The sequence below is a fragment of the Ictalurus furcatus genome, chromosome 9, assembly GCF_023375685.1.
Source record: "Ictalurus furcatus strain D&B chromosome 9, Billie_1.0, whole genome shotgun sequence".
Lineage (NCBI taxonomy): Eukaryota > Metazoa > Chordata > Actinopteri > Siluriformes > Ictaluridae > Ictalurus > Ictalurus furcatus.
This window is the reverse complement of record NC_071263.1, coordinates 5,610,001-5,629,476: the sequence shown is the minus strand read 5'-3', so window position 1 is coordinate 5,629,476 and position 19,476 is coordinate 5,610,001. Positions and strand designations below refer to the sequence as shown.

The following is a 19,476-nucleotide window of genomic DNA, read 5'->3' as shown; positions in this document are numbered from 1 at the left end:
GATCAGGAGAATGTTACTTTTTTGTTTGTTTGGTGCCACTCAAGAGAGTGCATTTATGGCATTTGGCACACTTATCCAGCGTGACTTACATTCATTTCATTCATGCAGCTGAGTGCATGGGGGTGCTGGGATTTGAACTCATGACCTTCCAAACAGAAGTCCAACATCTTAAGCACCGAGCCCCCACTGCCTGTGTCTCACATGTATATTGTTATATTGCTTATATGACACTGCACTGAAACATTATAACCACCCATAAAATACACAGCATCATTTTAAAGAAGCTAGTCTAGAGACATCTAAAAAAGAAAAAAGACAATCCTGTCAACGACATGATTTCAATAATAATTTTTTCTATTTGCTAGAATTAAAATAATCAAGTGATCTATATAATTGTATTTAACCAAGCCAAATTCAAGCATTGAGAAGTGATTAGTTGTAAACACACCTCCAGTTTCAGGGAATGTTAATCCACTACTCTAGGATCAACTCTGCCTAAATCAGTCGAAAGCATTCAGGACCTCCTGCAGTTCGGCTAGTAGTGAACGCTTTCTTCATAGGCTTTCAGTTCACTCAGTACTTTCACTGAGAATGGACGCGGACATTCTTGCAGGTTCGAGTCAGTTTGCCTTGTGCTTAGCTAATGGCTATTTTTAGGCTGTAGATCACGAGTGCTGGGCGAATGCTAGCAGTAAGACAGGTGTATGAATATGTAGAAAATTCCTCTGTGGCATGGAGTTGCTTTTTTTTTTTTTTTTATCTGTACAGCGCTGTTTGATGGGCCTGGAACACAAACACACCCAGAAAACCTGGCTTATTAGACAACATGGTCACGTCTGTTTACTCGCCGGTGGTCAGCACATTTTCTCATTTGCACATTTTCTCAGAATGCAAATCCTCATCGAGGGCTAAGCCGGGCACTAGTCAAGAGTCACCATACAGTCAAGAAATTCAAAGCAACCCGCTGTCGAACTTGTGTGAATTAAAAAAAAAAAAAAAAAGAAACCCTGCAGAAATCTGTAAACACAGAGCTGTGCAAGACAAATGCTGTCAATATTTGCCTCTGTGTGTAATGAAGTTACAAAAATGAAGGAGTGGTTTGAGTCATTGTGGAGAATTTAACAGCTTTAAACATCAGAAAACTATTTTTTAAAAATGAAATCATATGCATGAACTAGAGTGCACTTGTCCTGCAGCTTACTGTGTTACATTTGTGTGGCACAGGAAATAAATTCTCGTAGTGTTAGGAAGGAGAATGAGACGACGGTCTCTCTCTCTCATCTCTCTTTGTCTATGTGTCTCTTTACCCATCCCTCTCTCTGCTTTTCTCTCTCCATGTGAAAATTTAATAACTCAGCAGACTCAGGGGATCTGGCAACCCACAGTCCAGTTGCTTGCCCATATTCATTTGTTCCTGGCCCATTTGCATGGGAGGTGGAAGCTCTGGCGGTTTGCAGCCGCTGCTCCACTCTTCCTCTTCGAAAGGGGGTGATCCCCGACACAGCACCGAGCCTCCGCTCTCACCGCATGCTTTGTTTTCCTCTCAGCTGGAACCGCACAGTTTGGGCCTAATAAAAGCTTGCACAGTGAGCCGCACATTGGCACAATCAGGGAGCTTGTGAATGCTTCTGTGAAGAAAAAAAAAAACAAAAACAAAACCACAACAAAACAATTTGGTTCCCTTCTAAGAAGTGTCAAAACATGCTGGGGGAATTTATGCTGCTGAAAAGGCTGGCTTGTGGCATACAAAAATAACCATCATTGCCTGTTTAGCGATGTCCTAATGACGTCTGACTTTAAGGTGTAAATATTATTCGACGTGGTTCTGTTCGATTGTTGGGACGACTAATGATATTAATGAGTTCTCACACAGTTAACAGTGGAGAGAAAATTAGCCTTGTTCAATACCAAGCCATCTATGATTGCTATCTAGACATACTGTACTGTACATGTCACCTATTTCCCTTCCCCGTTCCTTTTCTCCTCATCCCTTGAAGTCGACAGCGTCTTCCCAGAAAGCCTCCCGCTCCGTTTCCTTTTTATAGTGAACCGGTAATCTAGCAGGCTTAACTCCTGGCTCGACTGAAATCCTTTCCGAGGCTATGGGTTTGTCTTTGAAGGTGTGTGTGTGTGTGTGTGTGTGTGTGTGTGTGTCTGTGTGTTTGTGTTTGTGTTTGTGTTGGAGTATGTAAGACGTGTTTGCTTTGATTTCACATACCACCTAGCTACAACTTTGCTCAGATGGACGGATGAGTATACATGGACAGAATAATGGAAAGACAGATGTGGTAAAGTTTAATGTAGGTGAGGCTATTTTAAGCCAGGCAGTAATGGAAGGCATGTATATAGCAACACACACACACACACACACACACACACACACACAAACACACACAGCTTTAATTCTGCCTGACCTGAGATCTCTTTTAGCCCCAGATTCACCTCAACTTATTTTGTTTTTGTTTTTGTTTTTTATCTAGGAGAAACTATCCATACAGTTGAAAAGTAACATGTTTGCACTAAAAAGATCGCAGTTTTTGGATGCCTTTGTTGATAAATTGTTGAATATCAATAGACTTGTTCAAACGCAACACACATTTGCCACCTTTCTTGATACGTGTAGATTGTTAAGTAATATAACAATGTCAAAATAGCGTAAAAGTAGTCCGAGTACACATCCAGGCTGTAATATGATTCAGGAATCATACACACTATTTTTCATATTTGTTTGTTTTTGTTTGTTTTGTTTTTTTTTTAGCAAAAATGTTACAAATTGGATGAATATCTCTCCAGGATTTTAAAATGTAAAAATCTTAATGCAAAACTGGATGAAATCATTTAATGAAGAGGATTTGAGTACCAAAAAAAAAAAAACGTTTCGAGTATAGAAATCACTGAATACGGGATCTGTCCTTAATACACACTGGTTTCTACGATGTTTGGTGCGATCCATGCCAAGCCACGTTGCTGTATGCACACGAGAGCGGCTTGCTCTCGCTAATAACCTAATCAAGCCGCCGCCCCGCAAAATACTGTCTTATTTTATTGTTACTCATAAATATCCATTACCTCATAATTTAGCAGATAGCAACTCATTTATTCTATAGCCTTAGGCCTACACGCTATTTCAAAGATGGTTTAGAGGCCACTACAGCTATAGCAGATATAGTTATATTAAGGCAGGCTATTGAAATACTGCCAAAGGCAAACTGTATTTAATCCATACCACCGTGGCCTGTCAAATCTTTTAGCTGGTAATAAAATATTTTAGATACATTTTTTAAACCTTTTGCTCTGTGATAGCTGTAGGACCAGTTTTAGTGGGAGGTGGGGGTCTGTCTATTTCCTAGAAAGACAGCAATTGGTTTGGTTACAGTAACTGAAGTAACTGAAGAAGATAGTTGTCCTTCAGTAGTTCAAAGATTTATACTATTGATTCATCACAGGCCTGTCGTGGTATCTCCATGCAAGGGTACTTGGACCTTTTTTAGGTTCTCTCTCAAAATAATATCTTTTTCACTAACTTCATTTCTCTTTCCTCATCGTATTCCTTTCCTCTTCTGACACATGGCCCACGACGTCTGACGTCAGAGGTCTCTGTCCACGTCCAATTAATTAGCGACTCTTTTTTTTTTCTTCTTCCTAAGACCCAAACCTGCCAGCGACTTGATTGCTTCGCAAACACTTCCCTGTAAAAAAAAAAAAAACCCGCTGCAGACAGCTCGCGGGATTCCACGCCACCAATGAAATTCAAAACAAGCCTCGTAAGATGTTTACGGTCATCTGTGAGGTTCTCGTAAAGGAAGAAAAAGGTGGATCATTTAAAATGAGGCGAGAATAAAATCCCTGCATTCGCGACTCTAAACGTGACACGTGTCCGTGAACGTGATTAAAAAATGAGAAAGAGTCTTGTAACGTGGTGTGGATTTTCATTGAGATTCTCTTCCTCCGTTTGTGGGTGCCGAGCCTGAAGGGACGAGGACCTCTTCGGTGCACGTTCCTGAGGCAGTGATCGAAACATTCCTTCCTATAAAGATGTGTGTGGTGTGGAATATTTAAAAAGCAGCCAGCCTTAATATGTAGTGATGCAATGTCCAGTTCTCTGTGCCCTCACACCAGGCTACTGAGAAGAGAAAATCAGACCGAACCCACGTACAGTACTTCGCACTGTTTTTGGTCCTTATTGAAATAGTAGGCACAGGGCAGCTTTGGCAGTGTGCAGGCTATGAAACAATGCTATTTGTCAATGCCACTTTACACCAGCTCATAGATACGCAGTCAGACAAGCAGACGGCAGGCCTTTGTGTCCACACGCGTACATGTAACCCAATCTAGCAATGGAGGAACATGTGCACCATGGCGCCTGCTCGCTTTATAGTCACAGACCGATAACAGACCAGTCACAGGACACATACATAGTTGCATAGAATGTTCCTGTATGGCGCTTGCCTCACTTGCGGGTGTCTGAGGCACCTGTCAGCCTTGAGTTTGAGGCCACAGGGTGGGATGGAGAAATGAAAGCAGAGCTATGGAATAAGCCCTTGTGTCTGGGGAAGGAGATCAAGCCTCCAATGCAAGCAATATAAGACAATCACTCATTTTCCACTAGCGGATCGAATAACTACAGAGACGCGATGAGGCAGGAATTACAGCCTTCTTCCTTCACGCACTGTGCACCCAACTGATCTGTATTCGGCTCTTCCTAATTCCACGGTGAAGCTGCGGAATCAGCAGCGTACTAAACCTGGATGTCACTTCCTGTTTGTGCTGATGAAGGGCCGGCTTTTCTACCCAAAACCTCAATCAACCGTGATCGTATGAATAGTAAGAAATATGAGAAACTAGTCTGGTGGTGTGGTCGGTGTGGTATGACCAGACACGGCTGAGAGTATTTTATAAATTTGGATATTCTTGTTTTACAAAGAGTTGCTTTTCTCGCTGTTTACTCTCAAGCTGTTAGAGGCGACGAGGTGTTGCAGTAAACTCAGACTGGACTGTCAGTAATCCGACCAGGCTAATAAAAGCCCCATAAATCTGGACAGCATTAGCCAGGCAGCAGATGAGGGGCTTGCAGGACGGGAGGGAGAGAGAGAGAGAGAGAGAGAGAGAGATAAGATGTAGCACAGGCTGCAGGTGATGCCGTTATGAATGAGGAGGCCAACACTAGCCACAAATTAACACAATAAACTTTCTCCACACTCCGACCCTGCCAAAGTCTGGTCCAGTTAAAGGAGCTTGTTCCCTTCTTTTTAAATCATATGTGTGTGTGTGTGTGTGTGTGTGTGTGTGTGTGTGTTAATATTTCCCCCAATACAAAAATGATCAGTATCAAGAATCTCTCATCCTCTGGACATTCTCAGAGAATGACACAGCCTTGGCAAGGGCAGAGATAATTACTGTTCATTATGGTATGTCCCAAAGCAGGATAGCTGTTTTCCAACCACAACACAGCACACAAAATATTCACTGACCTTTATTCAGTGTATAAAATGTGCCGTACGAACACCATTTCTTCTTTCCATACTGTATTCCTTCATTTAGTGTATTAATAATGTTCATCTTGCTTATCATCTGCTTATCACCTTCACGTGGAATGGGCGGGGTGGGGGTGGGGGGGATGGGGGCGTGATTGGGGTAGGGGGCGGAATCATCCTGCAAGAGACCACTCCCATCAGGATTCCCATCAGAAATGTTTCATGATAGCATGAAGTGATGCTGCATGATGAGCTGTCCACTACCAGACCTCTTCTCATCAGCTTCATGAAACCGCTCCTGGCCCACCTTTAAGGGATTTCCAGACAAACCCCCTCATTCCTCTAGGGAGCTTTACATAATTAAATTAAGGCTCTTTTGTATGTCAATTAATTAAGAGCAGAGGACAGGTCTTTAAATCTCTGGCCACAGAGCAGAGAGAGAAGAAGAAGAAAAAAGAAAAAAAAAAGCAGGATCTGAGTGTTTTCTGCACCTCAGTGAATTACTGGCCCTTCATGGTGTAGTTGTGGGACAAAGTATTGACAGTTACTTAGACAGATGGGAGGAAAACTATGAGAAGGAAAGAGTGTGGAAAGGACGGCTGCCTGTGGAGACATGGTGCTGCATTTTCAATCGGTCTTCAGGAGACAGGGACAGATTTAAGGCTTGGACCCCGGGGATTTATGACCAAACCCACAGGATTCCTGTGCTACCAAGGTCCTTAGATGTTCTGAATATTTATTTAATCATGTCTCGCTTCGGTATGACTCATGTATTGTATAAACACTAAACAGATGGGGAATTTTCATGTATCTACATTATGGTGCACGCGGGAAAAGTATAATCCGCTTTTCATTTTCACAAGAATTCAGTCATTTACATGCATTGACATTTATTTGCAATTATTGGTGAGATATTTGTGGGGGGGGGGGGGGGGGTTTGCACTAAGAGGTACACTTATGAATAATGAGCTTGTAAAGCCTATAAGCTCTTTTTTTCTGTCAATCTAGGCAGAAGATGAAGCATTTCACACGGTTCTCTCAGGACACACGACTCAAGCGCACACATCCTCAACCTTTTTTGTGGCTTCTTGCAGTCTCATGCATACACACATATATATATATATATATATATATATATATATATATATATATATATATACACACACACACTAACTGACATGGTGACAATCACGCAAGGCAGTGTGAGGTGGCGGGAGATGGGCAGGTGTGTGTCCGGATGTCACATGGAGAGAGCGGTCGTGGCCCTATCTGTCAGCAGCTGGCCATCTCCTGTCCACGGCTCTGAAATGGCCACTGACAGCTGCTGCTCAGTTGGGTTTAACCCAATGCTTGCTCTTCGTTGCCCTCAATTCTTTTAAAGTGACAGTGCAGCCCTAATGCAATGTTCTATTCCAACAATACTACAGTAGAAAATGTCAACGCACGTGGTGCGGTCTGAACTGACACCATTCACCACATTATGCCTTCTTATGCTGCTGATGTATTAGATTTGATTAATGACCTATAGAGATATATAATGTGATTTCTTTGTTGTGTGTTTGTGTGTGTGTGTGTGTGTGTGTTTTAGGAGTGCGGCTGGACAGAGTGCGCGGCGGCAGACAGAAATACAAACGTCGGATAGATGCCGAGAACAGTCCCTATCTGAACCCACAGCTGGCTCTGCCACCCAAAAAGCCATGTAAGCCTCCATCTTAACTGCATCTAAAGTATTCTGTTGGAATTAATGAATTCATTAATAGATCATTCACTTATTAATGCACAATGCCATTTTCAATATCAGCACATCTGAAAAAAAAAAGAAGGAAATTCTGAGCATAGATACATGAATATACATAATATACAGTGTTGATCTTTACACAATCCTCATACCTATTTTAAAGTCAAATAAAATCACCCCTCATTACTGACCCCACTGTCTGTGCTGTAAAGAAATAGAAACACACATGTGACAGAATCAGTAGACAAGGGGTCGGTGTGTGTGTGTGTGTGTGTGTGTGTGTGTGTGTGTGTGTGTGTACAGTGAATAGCTATAGTATGTGTGTATGTAAGAGTGAGAGAGAGAAAGAGAGAGAGAGAGAGAGAGAGAGAGAGAGAGAACGAGAGAGAGGCCTAATCCGGATTAAATCCAATCTGGCAAAGACATCAAACCCGAAACACCGGCTCTTCCTCGCCGTCTGACTGCTCGGCAAACACACAGCACTGCGGCGCTTAACAGATTTGGCCCTAAAGCCTTTTTACTTAATGCTAGCATATTCTTCTGGAACACAATACGCTTTTATGCATGATAGCGGCAGAAATAATCACAATTATTACAGCCGCAGAAATCATATTGGAAACACAGGGGCACGGAATAACCTTCCATCTAATCCTGTTGATCCCCCCTGCCAGGGTTAGCTTTATTTTCATCTCTCCACAGCAACTTATTTCAGGGCTTATTCTCGCAGTCCAGCTCGAATTCTTTTCTTTCTGTATTTATTTATTTATTTTCATTCCAATACTCTTTTCTCTTAAAAGAAAGCTGTTTTTTTTTTTTCCAGGGTTGTAGATGACTGAAAGTGTGACCAAGATGAAGCCTAATCACTAGAAAATTTATTATGCAGCTTTGAACCTGCTATACATTTAAAGCCATGCTAAGCCATTCTGTTGGCAGTGCGTTTGAGAATACAGTACGTGTGTGTGCATGTTGTGTGTTGTGTGTTGCATGTGTGGCCTCACACTCCCCTCCCCTCTATAAACGGATAGGGAGGGAGCTGGGGGACGAGCGTGGCCACAGCCTTCCTGATCGATTATTTGCACATAACAAAGGCATGGGGCTTTGGAAATTGGGTTGCATTGATTCTAATTAGGGAAACATTAAATAAGATTTACCTAGAGATAGGACAGCTCTCTCTCTCTCTTTCTCTCTCTCTCTCTCTCTCTCTCTCCTCTTGGACTGAAGAGACTGGTCCAATTGATTCACCACTCCCCCCCTATCGTTTGCTTTTCATCTCTCTCCCTCTCTCTCTCTCTCTCTCCCTCTCTCTCTCTCTCACCTCTCTCTTATTCTCTTGAAATAAAGAGTAGGGGTTTAATTTAGTGATATGTCACGTCTGTGTTCAAATTTCACACGTCAGCAATTTCTATCGTATTACAGCTTTATTATTCGAATGTGTATCGTAGTGTTACATTTCGGGCTCGGTCTTCTTACGATATCGCACCGACCGATCTAGAAGATTAAACACTAAATTAACAGTGTCACATCCAGAGATGTGATGTCAGTCGATCTGTTATTACTGTTATCACACAAGATCCTATTGTGTACCCAATCATTTGAACCACTTTAAGAGTTTATTTAGCAGCCCGTCTTTGGAATTTAAAAAAAAAAAAGGAAGAAAAAAAAAACTATTAAAAAAAATTAAATAAAAATAGGACAGACTTTTCCCTAAAGATAAAATCCATTCAAAAGGCTTGTAGTTCAATTTTGTGTCAGAGCGAATGAGGCCGGGCATTCATTCAGAAAAGAAAACTCGCCATGGTTTTAACGACTCTATCGGTCTCTCCTCGAGGAAGAACAGCCTTGTCGATAGTTCCTGTTGAGCTGCTGAACTACTTGCTGATGAACAATGGCATTTCTTTGTGACTGTGCTCGTATAATCCTATTCTTTTCTTGTGTTTTCTCCTTGGTGTTCAAATACAGTCCCCTTTGGCTGCCTTGCAGATAATAAGATCGTGTCACACTTGCTGGTGGCTGAGCCTGAGAAGATCTATGCCATGCCAGACCCGACTGTCCCCGACAGCGACATCAAGGCTTTGACCACGCTGTGTGACCTGGCAGACCGGGAGCTGGTGGTCAATATCGGCTGGGCCAAGCACATCCCAGGTAGGGCCACCACCGCACGCACTGTCCTGTCTATTGTCATTATCATATATTATCATGTAAATACGCACTAATACACAACATGCTGTGGTGGACGTAGATTCTTTTTCTATAACCGCAGTGTTTGTCCTCTTATACCTCAGCAATTTACCAATCATGACATGTTTTTGTGCATTCATCAACAACACGCAATGCTTTTAACTCTTTATATATAGTGATTTACATTTGATGCTGTGGAACGTCTGGCAGTAAAGTTCATTCCTGTTATCACTTACGTCACAGCAGCTATAAACAATCACACCGTAGCCTCCTTCTCTGTGAGCCGAATAAACATCTCCTTACAGGAATCTCCACCATACCGGTGACGATAATAATGATAATATTATCGTCTAGCTGTTTATTATAATTTATGCTCAGATCATGTAAGGCGTGCTCCATGCACGGACCTGCGAACGAGTCGTTATTATACAAGTGATAAAGTGTTACTACTGTGTTATAGAAAAAAAAATACAATTGACCACTATCAACGAATTTAGCCAAACTTTTTTAGGAACACTTAACAATAACAGTACATGAATAATCAAGCACTAATACCTGAAGGAATAATTACTTAAATATGAACGAATGCACTGTAAAACCGGATAAGTTCCATTAACTCAAGAAATTTGAGGAAACTATTTACCTCAAAATTTTGAAGTTGATAAATCAATTTCTTTACGCCGAATACACTTAAATATAACAAGTTTGAGTTGAATTTTTGTTATGTTTAAGTGTATTTGGCGTAAAGAAATTAATTTATCAACTTCAAAATTTTGAGGTAAATAGTTTCCTCAAATTTTTGGAGTTAAATGGACTTATCCGCTTTTACAGTGCATTCGTTCATATTTAAGTAATTATTCATTCAGGTATTAGTGCTTGATTATTCATGACGTGCCTGTTGCCTATGATGGTAAGTTGAATCATATTTACAGGCCAAATAAAGCCTGTCCAACACACTGATACACACCAGCCTTGACTGACACACTCATGAGATCTGCAGTCTCTCTCTCTCTCTCTCTCTCTCTCTCTCTCTCTCTCTCTCTCTGTCACTCTTTCTGTGATGACACAAAGGAAATGCGATCAATTTGTTCATTTTTAGCCTAATTCTTCCACACACACAATGCTTTGAAATCTAAAGGAGCAGACATGGAGTGTTTTCTCCTGCCTGCTCACCTTAGTAGCTGCTGAAAGGACTGAAAGGACAACATTACCCATGAGCAGTAATGGCTCCGGTGACCATGATTGAGACAAGTGGCCCTCCCGATCTCACTCCATCTCCCCCACCTCTCTCTCTCTCTCTCTCTCTATCTGGCTACTGCTTTATTGCCTATCTCGAACAGGCAGAATGAGGAATTTTCAGCGATCTCTTTAACAAAGGCCGTCTTTTTTGCATTTAATGTCCGTCTGAGCCGAGTTTTACGTGCTGCTTGTTTGATGAGAGCAGTTAGCAGCATAGAGATGAAAGGTCAGTTGATTAGATGTTTATTTATTTTCTTTAAAAAAAAAAGAATTTGATCCCATTTCTTTAATGTTGTAGATAACAATCACGTCCGCAAATCCTCTTACACTTAACCCACTGGGCTGGACTGGCGTTCTGATGCTCCTTTGTGGTGCTCCAGCGTCAGGCATCAGGTATTATCGGTGGCATTCAGGGCTCATAATGTGTCATGAGAGGTGAGAGCAGACTTTTGTGTACGTGGCTCGGTGCCAGATCGCTCCAGGCTTGCCCTGTAGACCAGATCTGATTCCATCCATGAGCAAGAAGACACGGCGCTGAAGCTCAAACTGCTAACACTAAAGGACTTTCTCCTTCACCTCTTCCTGCCTCTCTTGTCCTCTTTTTCCAGCATACGGTCTGCTTTTTTTTTTTTTAGTCTTGCAGGCTGCCTTATGCTTTGTATATGACTTTATAAGTGGGCTTTATACAGTATTAGTACTTATGGTGTAAATAAAAATAAGAGTATATCCTGTATTTTTCTGACCATGAGCAGCACCTGGAGCAGAGTGTCAGTTTTAAAAAGGTTACGGAGACTGAACATGAAAAACACGGGACATCCGATCAAGTCGGTTCTTTCATTTCATAAACCCTTTGTGTTTCCTTGTGGTAATTGAGATTAAGGTTAGAGTTAAGCAGAGCATCATTTAGTTAGAATAATAACTAATGTTCTTTTCTATTTCAATTCAAAGAGGCAAGAACGCAAACAACTTCGATTTATTAGCATTCATTTCTTAGCTATGTTTTTGCCCTTGGTGATCAGCGCTTCTTCATGATCCTCTGAGGTTATTTGTGTAAATTGATAAAAACTTTGTGTGCTTGCGTTTTGCTTATCTGTTTGAAAAATCATGGGGCCCCCTAGTGGTCGGAGGTCCTAAGAGCAGGTCTTGCTTATATCACTTATAGCAAGAAATACGCCTGATAGGTGTATGTATGATAGGTAGAGGTGTGTGTGTGTGTGTGTGTGTGTGTGTGTGTGAGAGAGAGAGAGAGAGAGAGAGCGAGAGAGAGAGAGAGAGAGAGAGAGAGAGACATCAGTTTGTCCATTTCATACACATGAATTTATTCTTAGTGTTAAGTGAAGACTCAAGTTGCATGTGTTTGGCACTGAAGATAGCTCTCATCATTCATATGTGTGTGTGTGTGTGTGTGTGTGTGTGTGTGTGTGTGTGTGTGTGCACTGGACTGAGAGCGATTGCTCAGCAGAAGAGAGATGACTGTATGACGGAAGCTCAGCAGGCAATTCGAGTTCTGCTTGAGTCCGCCGTCTCCTGCTGCTCTCATCTCCAGCCTCACGTGTTCCTCCGGCGTCTAAAGGAAAGGAATCTGATCTAGAGATCCGTTCGGGGAAAAAAAGCGTCAGCGACTCTCTATCGAAGATTCTCTCACACAGAGAGAGGTGTGTGTGTATACACACACAGACACACACAATCTCAAAATGATTGAGAAAACCTTCCAGTTAAATAGAAACCCACCTCTGTGGTTCACACTGTCTCTCACACACACACACACACACAATCTCTTCCTCAAAACGGACCTTTTTAACCTTTTCCGTCCACAGCCTCTCGCTGTGTGGACGTTCTCATGTGGCTGTCGTGTTGTCAGCACACAAACTCGCTCGCCTCACCGCTTCCTGTGGTACAGTAATTTTTTTTTTTTAATCAAATTGATGAAGGCCTCCGTTCCTCCCCAAGAGAGCCGCGAAGCAATTTAGCGCTCATGATACAGCGGCTGTGCTGCTAACCGTCGTAACCAACTGTCAGGGCCTCGCGTGGGAGCTAATTTGAAGTCATTAGGTGCGTGCAGCGTGCGGGCAACAATTTGTTACGGCGGTTAGGAGCGCGCCTGACATTTCTGAGCGCCTTCGTTTAAGATCTGTCCTAGGCTAGGAGCAGGCCAAATTGTAAACTAATTTAAACATCACTCAGCATTACAGGGACTGCTGTGCCGCTAGGCCTGCTAGATAATGAAGCAGTCTGTGTTCGGGCACAGTCGAGTTAAAAACGCCTCGACTCGAGCTACTTCACACTCTCACATGCCTTCGCTCCTCTCAGATTGCTTCTGTAACATGCTCGCTCTCTCTCTCTCTCTCTCTCTCTCTCTCTCTCTCTCTATATATATATATATATATATATATATGTGGATTTACTGTAGGGATATGTTTTCTTTGGGGTAAATATGAAGACAACACAGTGCAAATGAGTTGAAATGAGGTATCTTTACTAAATGAAAACACACTGGCTGGTTTTTGAGAAGCCGCACGGATGTCAGCGTTCAGAGAAGGCAGGCCAGTGAATGGTTTCAAAAGAGAGAAGGAGACTGGAAAGCCCTACTGAAGACCCCCTTTTTATCTGTAAATATAACAGAATAGAAATTTGGAGAATAGAAAACTGTCATGTAATTGTGACAGGCCTTATCGGAGCAAGGGAGCGCACAATAGCGGGCCAGTCGCACTTCACTTCACTTCACTTGAGGAACGGACAGAGCGGCGTGTAGCAGCACCTTTTTAGCGTGACAGGCTTCCCACTATTAGAGCGCCTTTATGGCAGCTGAAATTGCTCAGGCTTCTCAGGGCCCTATCTCAGGGACTTTTTTTTTTCTTTAGTTCCCTTTCAATTCTGGCCGGCGGGTGGATAAGCGTGTGCTAACACAATGTGATTGAGGTGTAAAATGGAAGCCTGTCTTCTCTAATCTCTTTTATGTAGATACTGAGGTACGTCCTCAGTCCACTTAATTCTTCTCTCTCTCTCTCTCTCTCTCTCTCTCTCTCTCTCTCTCTCTCACACACACACTATTGTCGGCATTTGTAATTGCATCACGTGAGAGAGAAAAACCGAGGCTGGAAGGAGACTCTTGGTCAAATATTGCAGCTAGCTTTCACAGGCTGTAATAAAGACGATTAGGTAGCCTACTCGGCCGCATTGTTGTGGATTAGAATATTCACACCGAAACCTTGTTATGAATAAAACGGGGGGTTGGGGGGAATCGTAGAGGTGCTCATTCAGCCCTGTCTTGCCTCTTGATTGAGGCATCATTATTGGCTGATCTGTATATACTAGGCTCCATCCTCGGGCTTCGACACACACACACACACACACACACACACACAAAAGGAATAGAGAGAGAGAGAGAGAGAGAGAGAAAAGCGCCAGACCGAAGCCACAGTCTTGCCTGAGGCTGTAGCCGATCTGTGGGTTTTCTATTTATTTATTTAATTGTTTGTTATTTGCTTCGTTTATTTATTTCATTCCTCTGTGCCGTTGGGCTGCGAAGAATGTCTTAATCAGGGTGGTGAACATGAAGGAATTTTGGGAAGTCACCAGCGCACCAGCAACTGGAGCATGTTCAGGCTCTTCGTAGAGTATCTGTGAACTATGATTATGATTATGATTATGATTATGATATGGGGGGGTCATAGGGGGTGGCTTAGTGCTTAGCACGTTTGCCTCGCACCTCCGGGGTTAAGGGTTGGAATCCCGTCTCCGCCCTGTGTGCACAGAGTTTCTCCCTGTGTTTCAGGGGTTTCCTCCAGATACTCCAGTTTCCTCCCCTAGTCTAAAGACATGCATTGTAAGCTGGTTGGCTTTTCCAAATTGTCCGAAGTGTGTGAATGAATGTGTGTGCCATTGTGCATCAGGATGGGTTGGCACCCCGTCCACGCTGGCCCCCGCCTTGTGCCTCAAGTTCCCTGGGACAGGCTCCAGGCTCCCACCGTGACCCTGAGTAGGATAAGCGGTATGGAAAATGGATGGATGGGTGGATGGATGGATGGATGGATGCACTTTTCAGACTGATGACTCTCACATACATGCGCTGTCTCGTTAGTACATTAGTCATTTGTAGGCTGAAGCCTCACCATTTTGTAATCACATCCAAACATTGTTACTGTCAGTAATGAAGGTAGTGACCCAGTTTTGCCTCGCTACTGCATACATCTACTGTATGTAGTCTTTGCACTCTCATCCCTCTTTACTTCATTCTCCTCCCCTATACGATCCGAGAAACACTAACCCCAGTCGTCCCAGCCATCCCCTTTCCAGCCAATCTCCAAATGGGGGCCTGTCTGTCACCGCCCCCAGCCTGACACTCTGCAAATATTGATTAATAGATGCCCTAAGCTCCTTTTAGCAAATCAAATTTTCACTTTTAGCTGGGGTTTCGCTCGCCCTGCCGTGCATTCAGCAAAGTGAGAGGCACTAAATTAAGTGTGACAGAGAAAATGTCTGGAAAAAAAAACAAAGCAAATACAGCGAAGCGAATGGTGTGTGTGTGTGTGTGTGTGTTAGGGAGACCAGGAGAAGGAGTGTGTTTGAGAAATAAGCACTGAAAGTAATGTAAGCACTGTATACGTGTGCGTTACATACCGTAGATGAAGCAGCAGTGATGTAAGTTCTTCTTAACCGTGTGTTGTTCATCATCGTCGTCGGGTGATCTCATCAATCTCTAGATTGGTCGTTTCGTGGACGCCAGGCCGTAAATCGTTAGGAAAATTAGGAGCTTCGTCATGCGCTTCGCTCCGAACACTGTTTAGAAGCTTTCTCTGACTCCCACCAACCTGATCGAGAGATGACACATTTATTCCTAATCACTAAAGAATATTTATGTCTTTTTTCCCCCTTTAATACGGACTGTATTAATTATTTAACCCATATTACTGATTACTCATTTTATGCCTGCCATTCCAGTCAACACGACACGTTTGACCTTTCTAATGCCGTGATGTATTCTGTCTGTCTTGATTTATTGTTGGGAAATTTCTACAGATTATTCGAAGTATTTCGTTTTCTCTCTCTCTCTCTCTCTCTCTCTCTCTCTGCGCATCCTAGACTCAGAATTATGCTTAACCAAGCAAATAAATTCGCTCGTTAAGAACGAGTTAAGTAGTTTTTTTTTTTATCAATTACGGATTTTTTCTAAACTTAAAACATTTTTGTCTCTCCTAGATTTGGAGAAGGTTATTCGGATAGATTATTGTAATTCATTGTACTTGGGTCTTCCTCGGTCATCTCTTGCTCGTCTCCAGACGGTTCAGAAAGCATCTGCAAGGTTGTTGACCAAGGCAAAGAAATACGATCATATCACCCCAATTTTAGCATCGCTCCACTGGCTCCCGGTCCAGTTTAGGATCCAGTTTAAGATTCTGTTGTTTGTCTTTAAAACTCTTCATGATCAAACTCCTTCTTATCTCAAAGATCTTCTTACACCACAATCATCCAGCATAGTTTTTAAGATCTTCTGATAGGTTTCTTTTGTATGTCCCTCGATCCCGTTTAAAAACTAAAGGGGTCAGAGCTTTTTCCGTCTCCGCCCCTCGTTTATGGAATCAACCGCCACTGGACATCCGCCTCGCACCCTCAATTATCATTTTTAAAAAGAGGCTGAAAGCGTATCTCTTCTCCCAGGCGTTTTAATCTCATTTTTTACTATTGTCTGTTGTCTGTCTTTATTTGGTTTTATTCTGTTTTCTATTTGACTTTTTCTTACTCTCTCTGTTCAGCACTTTGGTCAGCTTCACTGTGCTTAAATGTGCTATATAAATAAAATTCACTTTACTTACTTACTTTCTCTCTCTCTCATTCTCTCTCTCTCTCTCTCTCTCTCTCTCTCTCTCTTTCTGCCTCATCTACATGATATGAAGAGATTAATTGCCTGTAGACTAAGCAACACACACACACACACACACACACACATACTGTAGAGAGGATATCACTAGTTCTTTCAAAGATAGGACTGACAGAACGGCCGTCAGATAAAATATTAAATATTAATAAAGCATACGAGAATTTATTTAAAGTAATAATAATAATAATAGAATAGAAACAATGCACAGGTATAACACACCAGCCGCATTATTCACACATCCATCAAGTCGATTCTCTCGTGTGTACTCAGGAAGCTTTAGATATGGAGCCAGTACAGGATCTAAAAATGGATATATTACTTAGTAGCAGATTTCCGACTGTTCAAAAATGCATAACGGGACTCGTTCCTTTAATCGAACTCGATCCTTTCAAATTTAAAATAACGCACAGTGTACGGTAACGTCTGAACCGATGTCAGAGACTGTAATGCCTCTCGCGTCGCAGCTGAACAGCTACCGCGCAGAAATGCTACGTATTCAAATGCTACGTATTCAGACTAGCGTGACCTGTAACTCCTTTGACTTCCTCTCAGAAGTGCTGTTTTCTTGTCCATATAGAAATGAGCAGCTGAAATAAATCAAACGTCTGAATCTATACACTGTCAACACACACACACACACACACACACACACACACACGTGCGCATTCACATGCACACACACTCTCTTTGCCTTCATAGATAATAGAAGTGACAGAAGTCATGCCTGTCGTAGCGTCCACTGGGACAGCACCTGTGTTTGTTGTCACATCACAGCTCTTAGGGCTTCGTGCATTTGTGTGTGTGTGTGTGTGTGTGTGTGTGTGTGTGTGTCCCTGCATGTCTCTCTTGATAAAGGACACTATTGCTGTGTAAAGCCCACAGTCGTGTCCCGTCAGTGCGAGTGTAGATTTGACAGGAAGCGCATTCCTCCTAAACTTTCACCTTTCCGTGGCCCTCCGAAAATGCCGCAGCGGGTCCTGCGTCACCCTGCGCCTCTGCGAAACAGGGCGGCCCTTTGTGATTGCTAGTTGAAAAAACAAGGCATTATTGCTCGTATTTTCCCTCTTATTAGTTTGATTACATTTGCAAATCAAATCAATCCATCAGGCGCTTTGTGCGAAAGGAGGCCGCATCGTCGCGCAATCTGAGAGGGCCTCCTAGTAATCTCCGCCTAATAAGATGCAAATGTGTCACGTCAGTAAGTAACCAATAAATCACGGCCTCGTTGCCGCCAATCATTAACTATCCGGACCAGCAGTCAATTTTTTGGTATTTTCAATTTGCGATATGCTGCTGGAATATAAAGATAGATGGATGTAATTACGCAAAACCAAACTCCATTTCAACTCATCCTCACACACACACACACACACACACACACACACACACACACGACCCCTCCCTTCTCTTTCTCTTTCTCTTCCTGCTGCCCGGCTCCCATCTCCCGCAGCAAATTTACTGGAAGGTAGAACAGGCTTGTCATCACATGGCATTATTTTTCCGGAGGTTCATGCAAAGTTCACGCCGACGGGCCCTGAAATGGCCCCCCACCCCAAAATAACAGTTCAGAGGGAGGGATCCTCTCCATCAGACGCTAAACAGGCAAGAAAATGGGATTGGATTCGAGCTGTCGGGCCGCTCTGAGGAATTACAACCCCATGTGTGTGTGTGTGTGTGTGTGTGTGTGTTTAGTGTGTGTGTGTGTGGAAAAGATGGGTTAAACAGGCCTTTCCTGACACGGCAAGTCACAGGAAGGATGTGCTTAATCGAGATGTAAATTATTATCGATGTGGTCGGGGCTCTGGCAGCAAGGCCATGTGAGAATGGGACCTACTGTGTTGCTTATGAATAAAATGATTGGACATCTTTAAGTGTGCGACACCCGGCACTCTGCACACTGCGACACGAGCGAACAGGACGGAGCACAAGTGCGAGCAGGTCCACGCCGTCCTGGTTCACGAGTAATAATAATATTCATGCTGTCTAATCACACAAAGCTTCTTTACTATAATAGATACATATTCTATTAGAACTATACCATCAAATACATATATATATATATATATATATAAGGAATGTCATTTTTAGTATCCTTTATTATGTGTGATTAACATGCATATTTCTCTCTGTGTACACACACACACAGGAATTCAAATGTTTTATTTTATTCTCTCTCTCTCTCTCTCTCTCTCTCTCTCTCTCTCTCTCTCTCTCTCTCTCTCTGCATGAGAGATGTTCCCTCTTTCTGTAGTTTATTCTGAGGAGCCATTCTATCTAGTAAACCTGCATCAGCACATTTTTTTCATCCCCAGTTTATTTTTTTTATTCCAACTCAAACTCCTGTGTGGACCCTGCTATTGGCTTTCATGCGATTCTGTCTGTCCTGAACTCCTGACTCTTTCTTCACGCAAACATGTTTGCCCGCACACTTTGCTTGTTTTTAATAGCGTATTGGATTGAAGCATCCAGAGACATACAGTAAAGACACACAGTCAGACACCGCTGCAGCTCCTACCCCCTCACAGGCCCGTGTTAGCATCCGTGCAGTTGGATTTATAGTTTATCTTTATCTGTCGCTTCATCTGTGGGTAGCTATTACAGCAGGCCTGGCCGGCTTATTGTTTGGGCCCTGATGGATCTGCGCGTAGTCCATCACGCGTGATCGTGCGCCTGGAAAGCCATCGGGCCCGCCTGATGATGAAATACGAGCTATCAGCCTCGGTAATGGCTGTAAAATTTCATAATTACATGGCCTTTATTGCATTGCATAATGACCCTGAAGCAGTATGAAACAATTAATTAAGATTTTCAGCCGTGCCTTTTTGCAGAAATTAAAAGGTGCTCATTGCCATGGAATGGGGGAGTCGCGTCTCATCTCCGAAACATTAAGAGCATGCTTTAAGCACAGGCTCTCTGATGACATTCTATTAAAAGGCCCAATGCTCACAGATGACTGTTTGTTGTTTATA

General features: G+C 42.7%; 1 protein-coding gene across 1 annotated transcript in view; it reads left to right on the top strand.

Annotated features, from left to right (window-relative positions):
• Positions 1-19,476, top strand: part of esrrga (estrogen-related receptor gamma a) — a 72,988-nt gene that overhangs the window by 41,418 nt on the left and 12,094 nt on the right. Inside the window, exons 5-6 of the mRNA XM_053632094.1 lie at positions 7,063-7,173; positions 9,172-9,354. Coding sequence (XP_053488069.1) covers positions 7,063-7,173; positions 9,172-9,354 — 294 coding nt within the window. The remainder of the gene's footprint in view (positions 1-7,062; positions 7,174-9,171; positions 9,355-19,476) is intronic.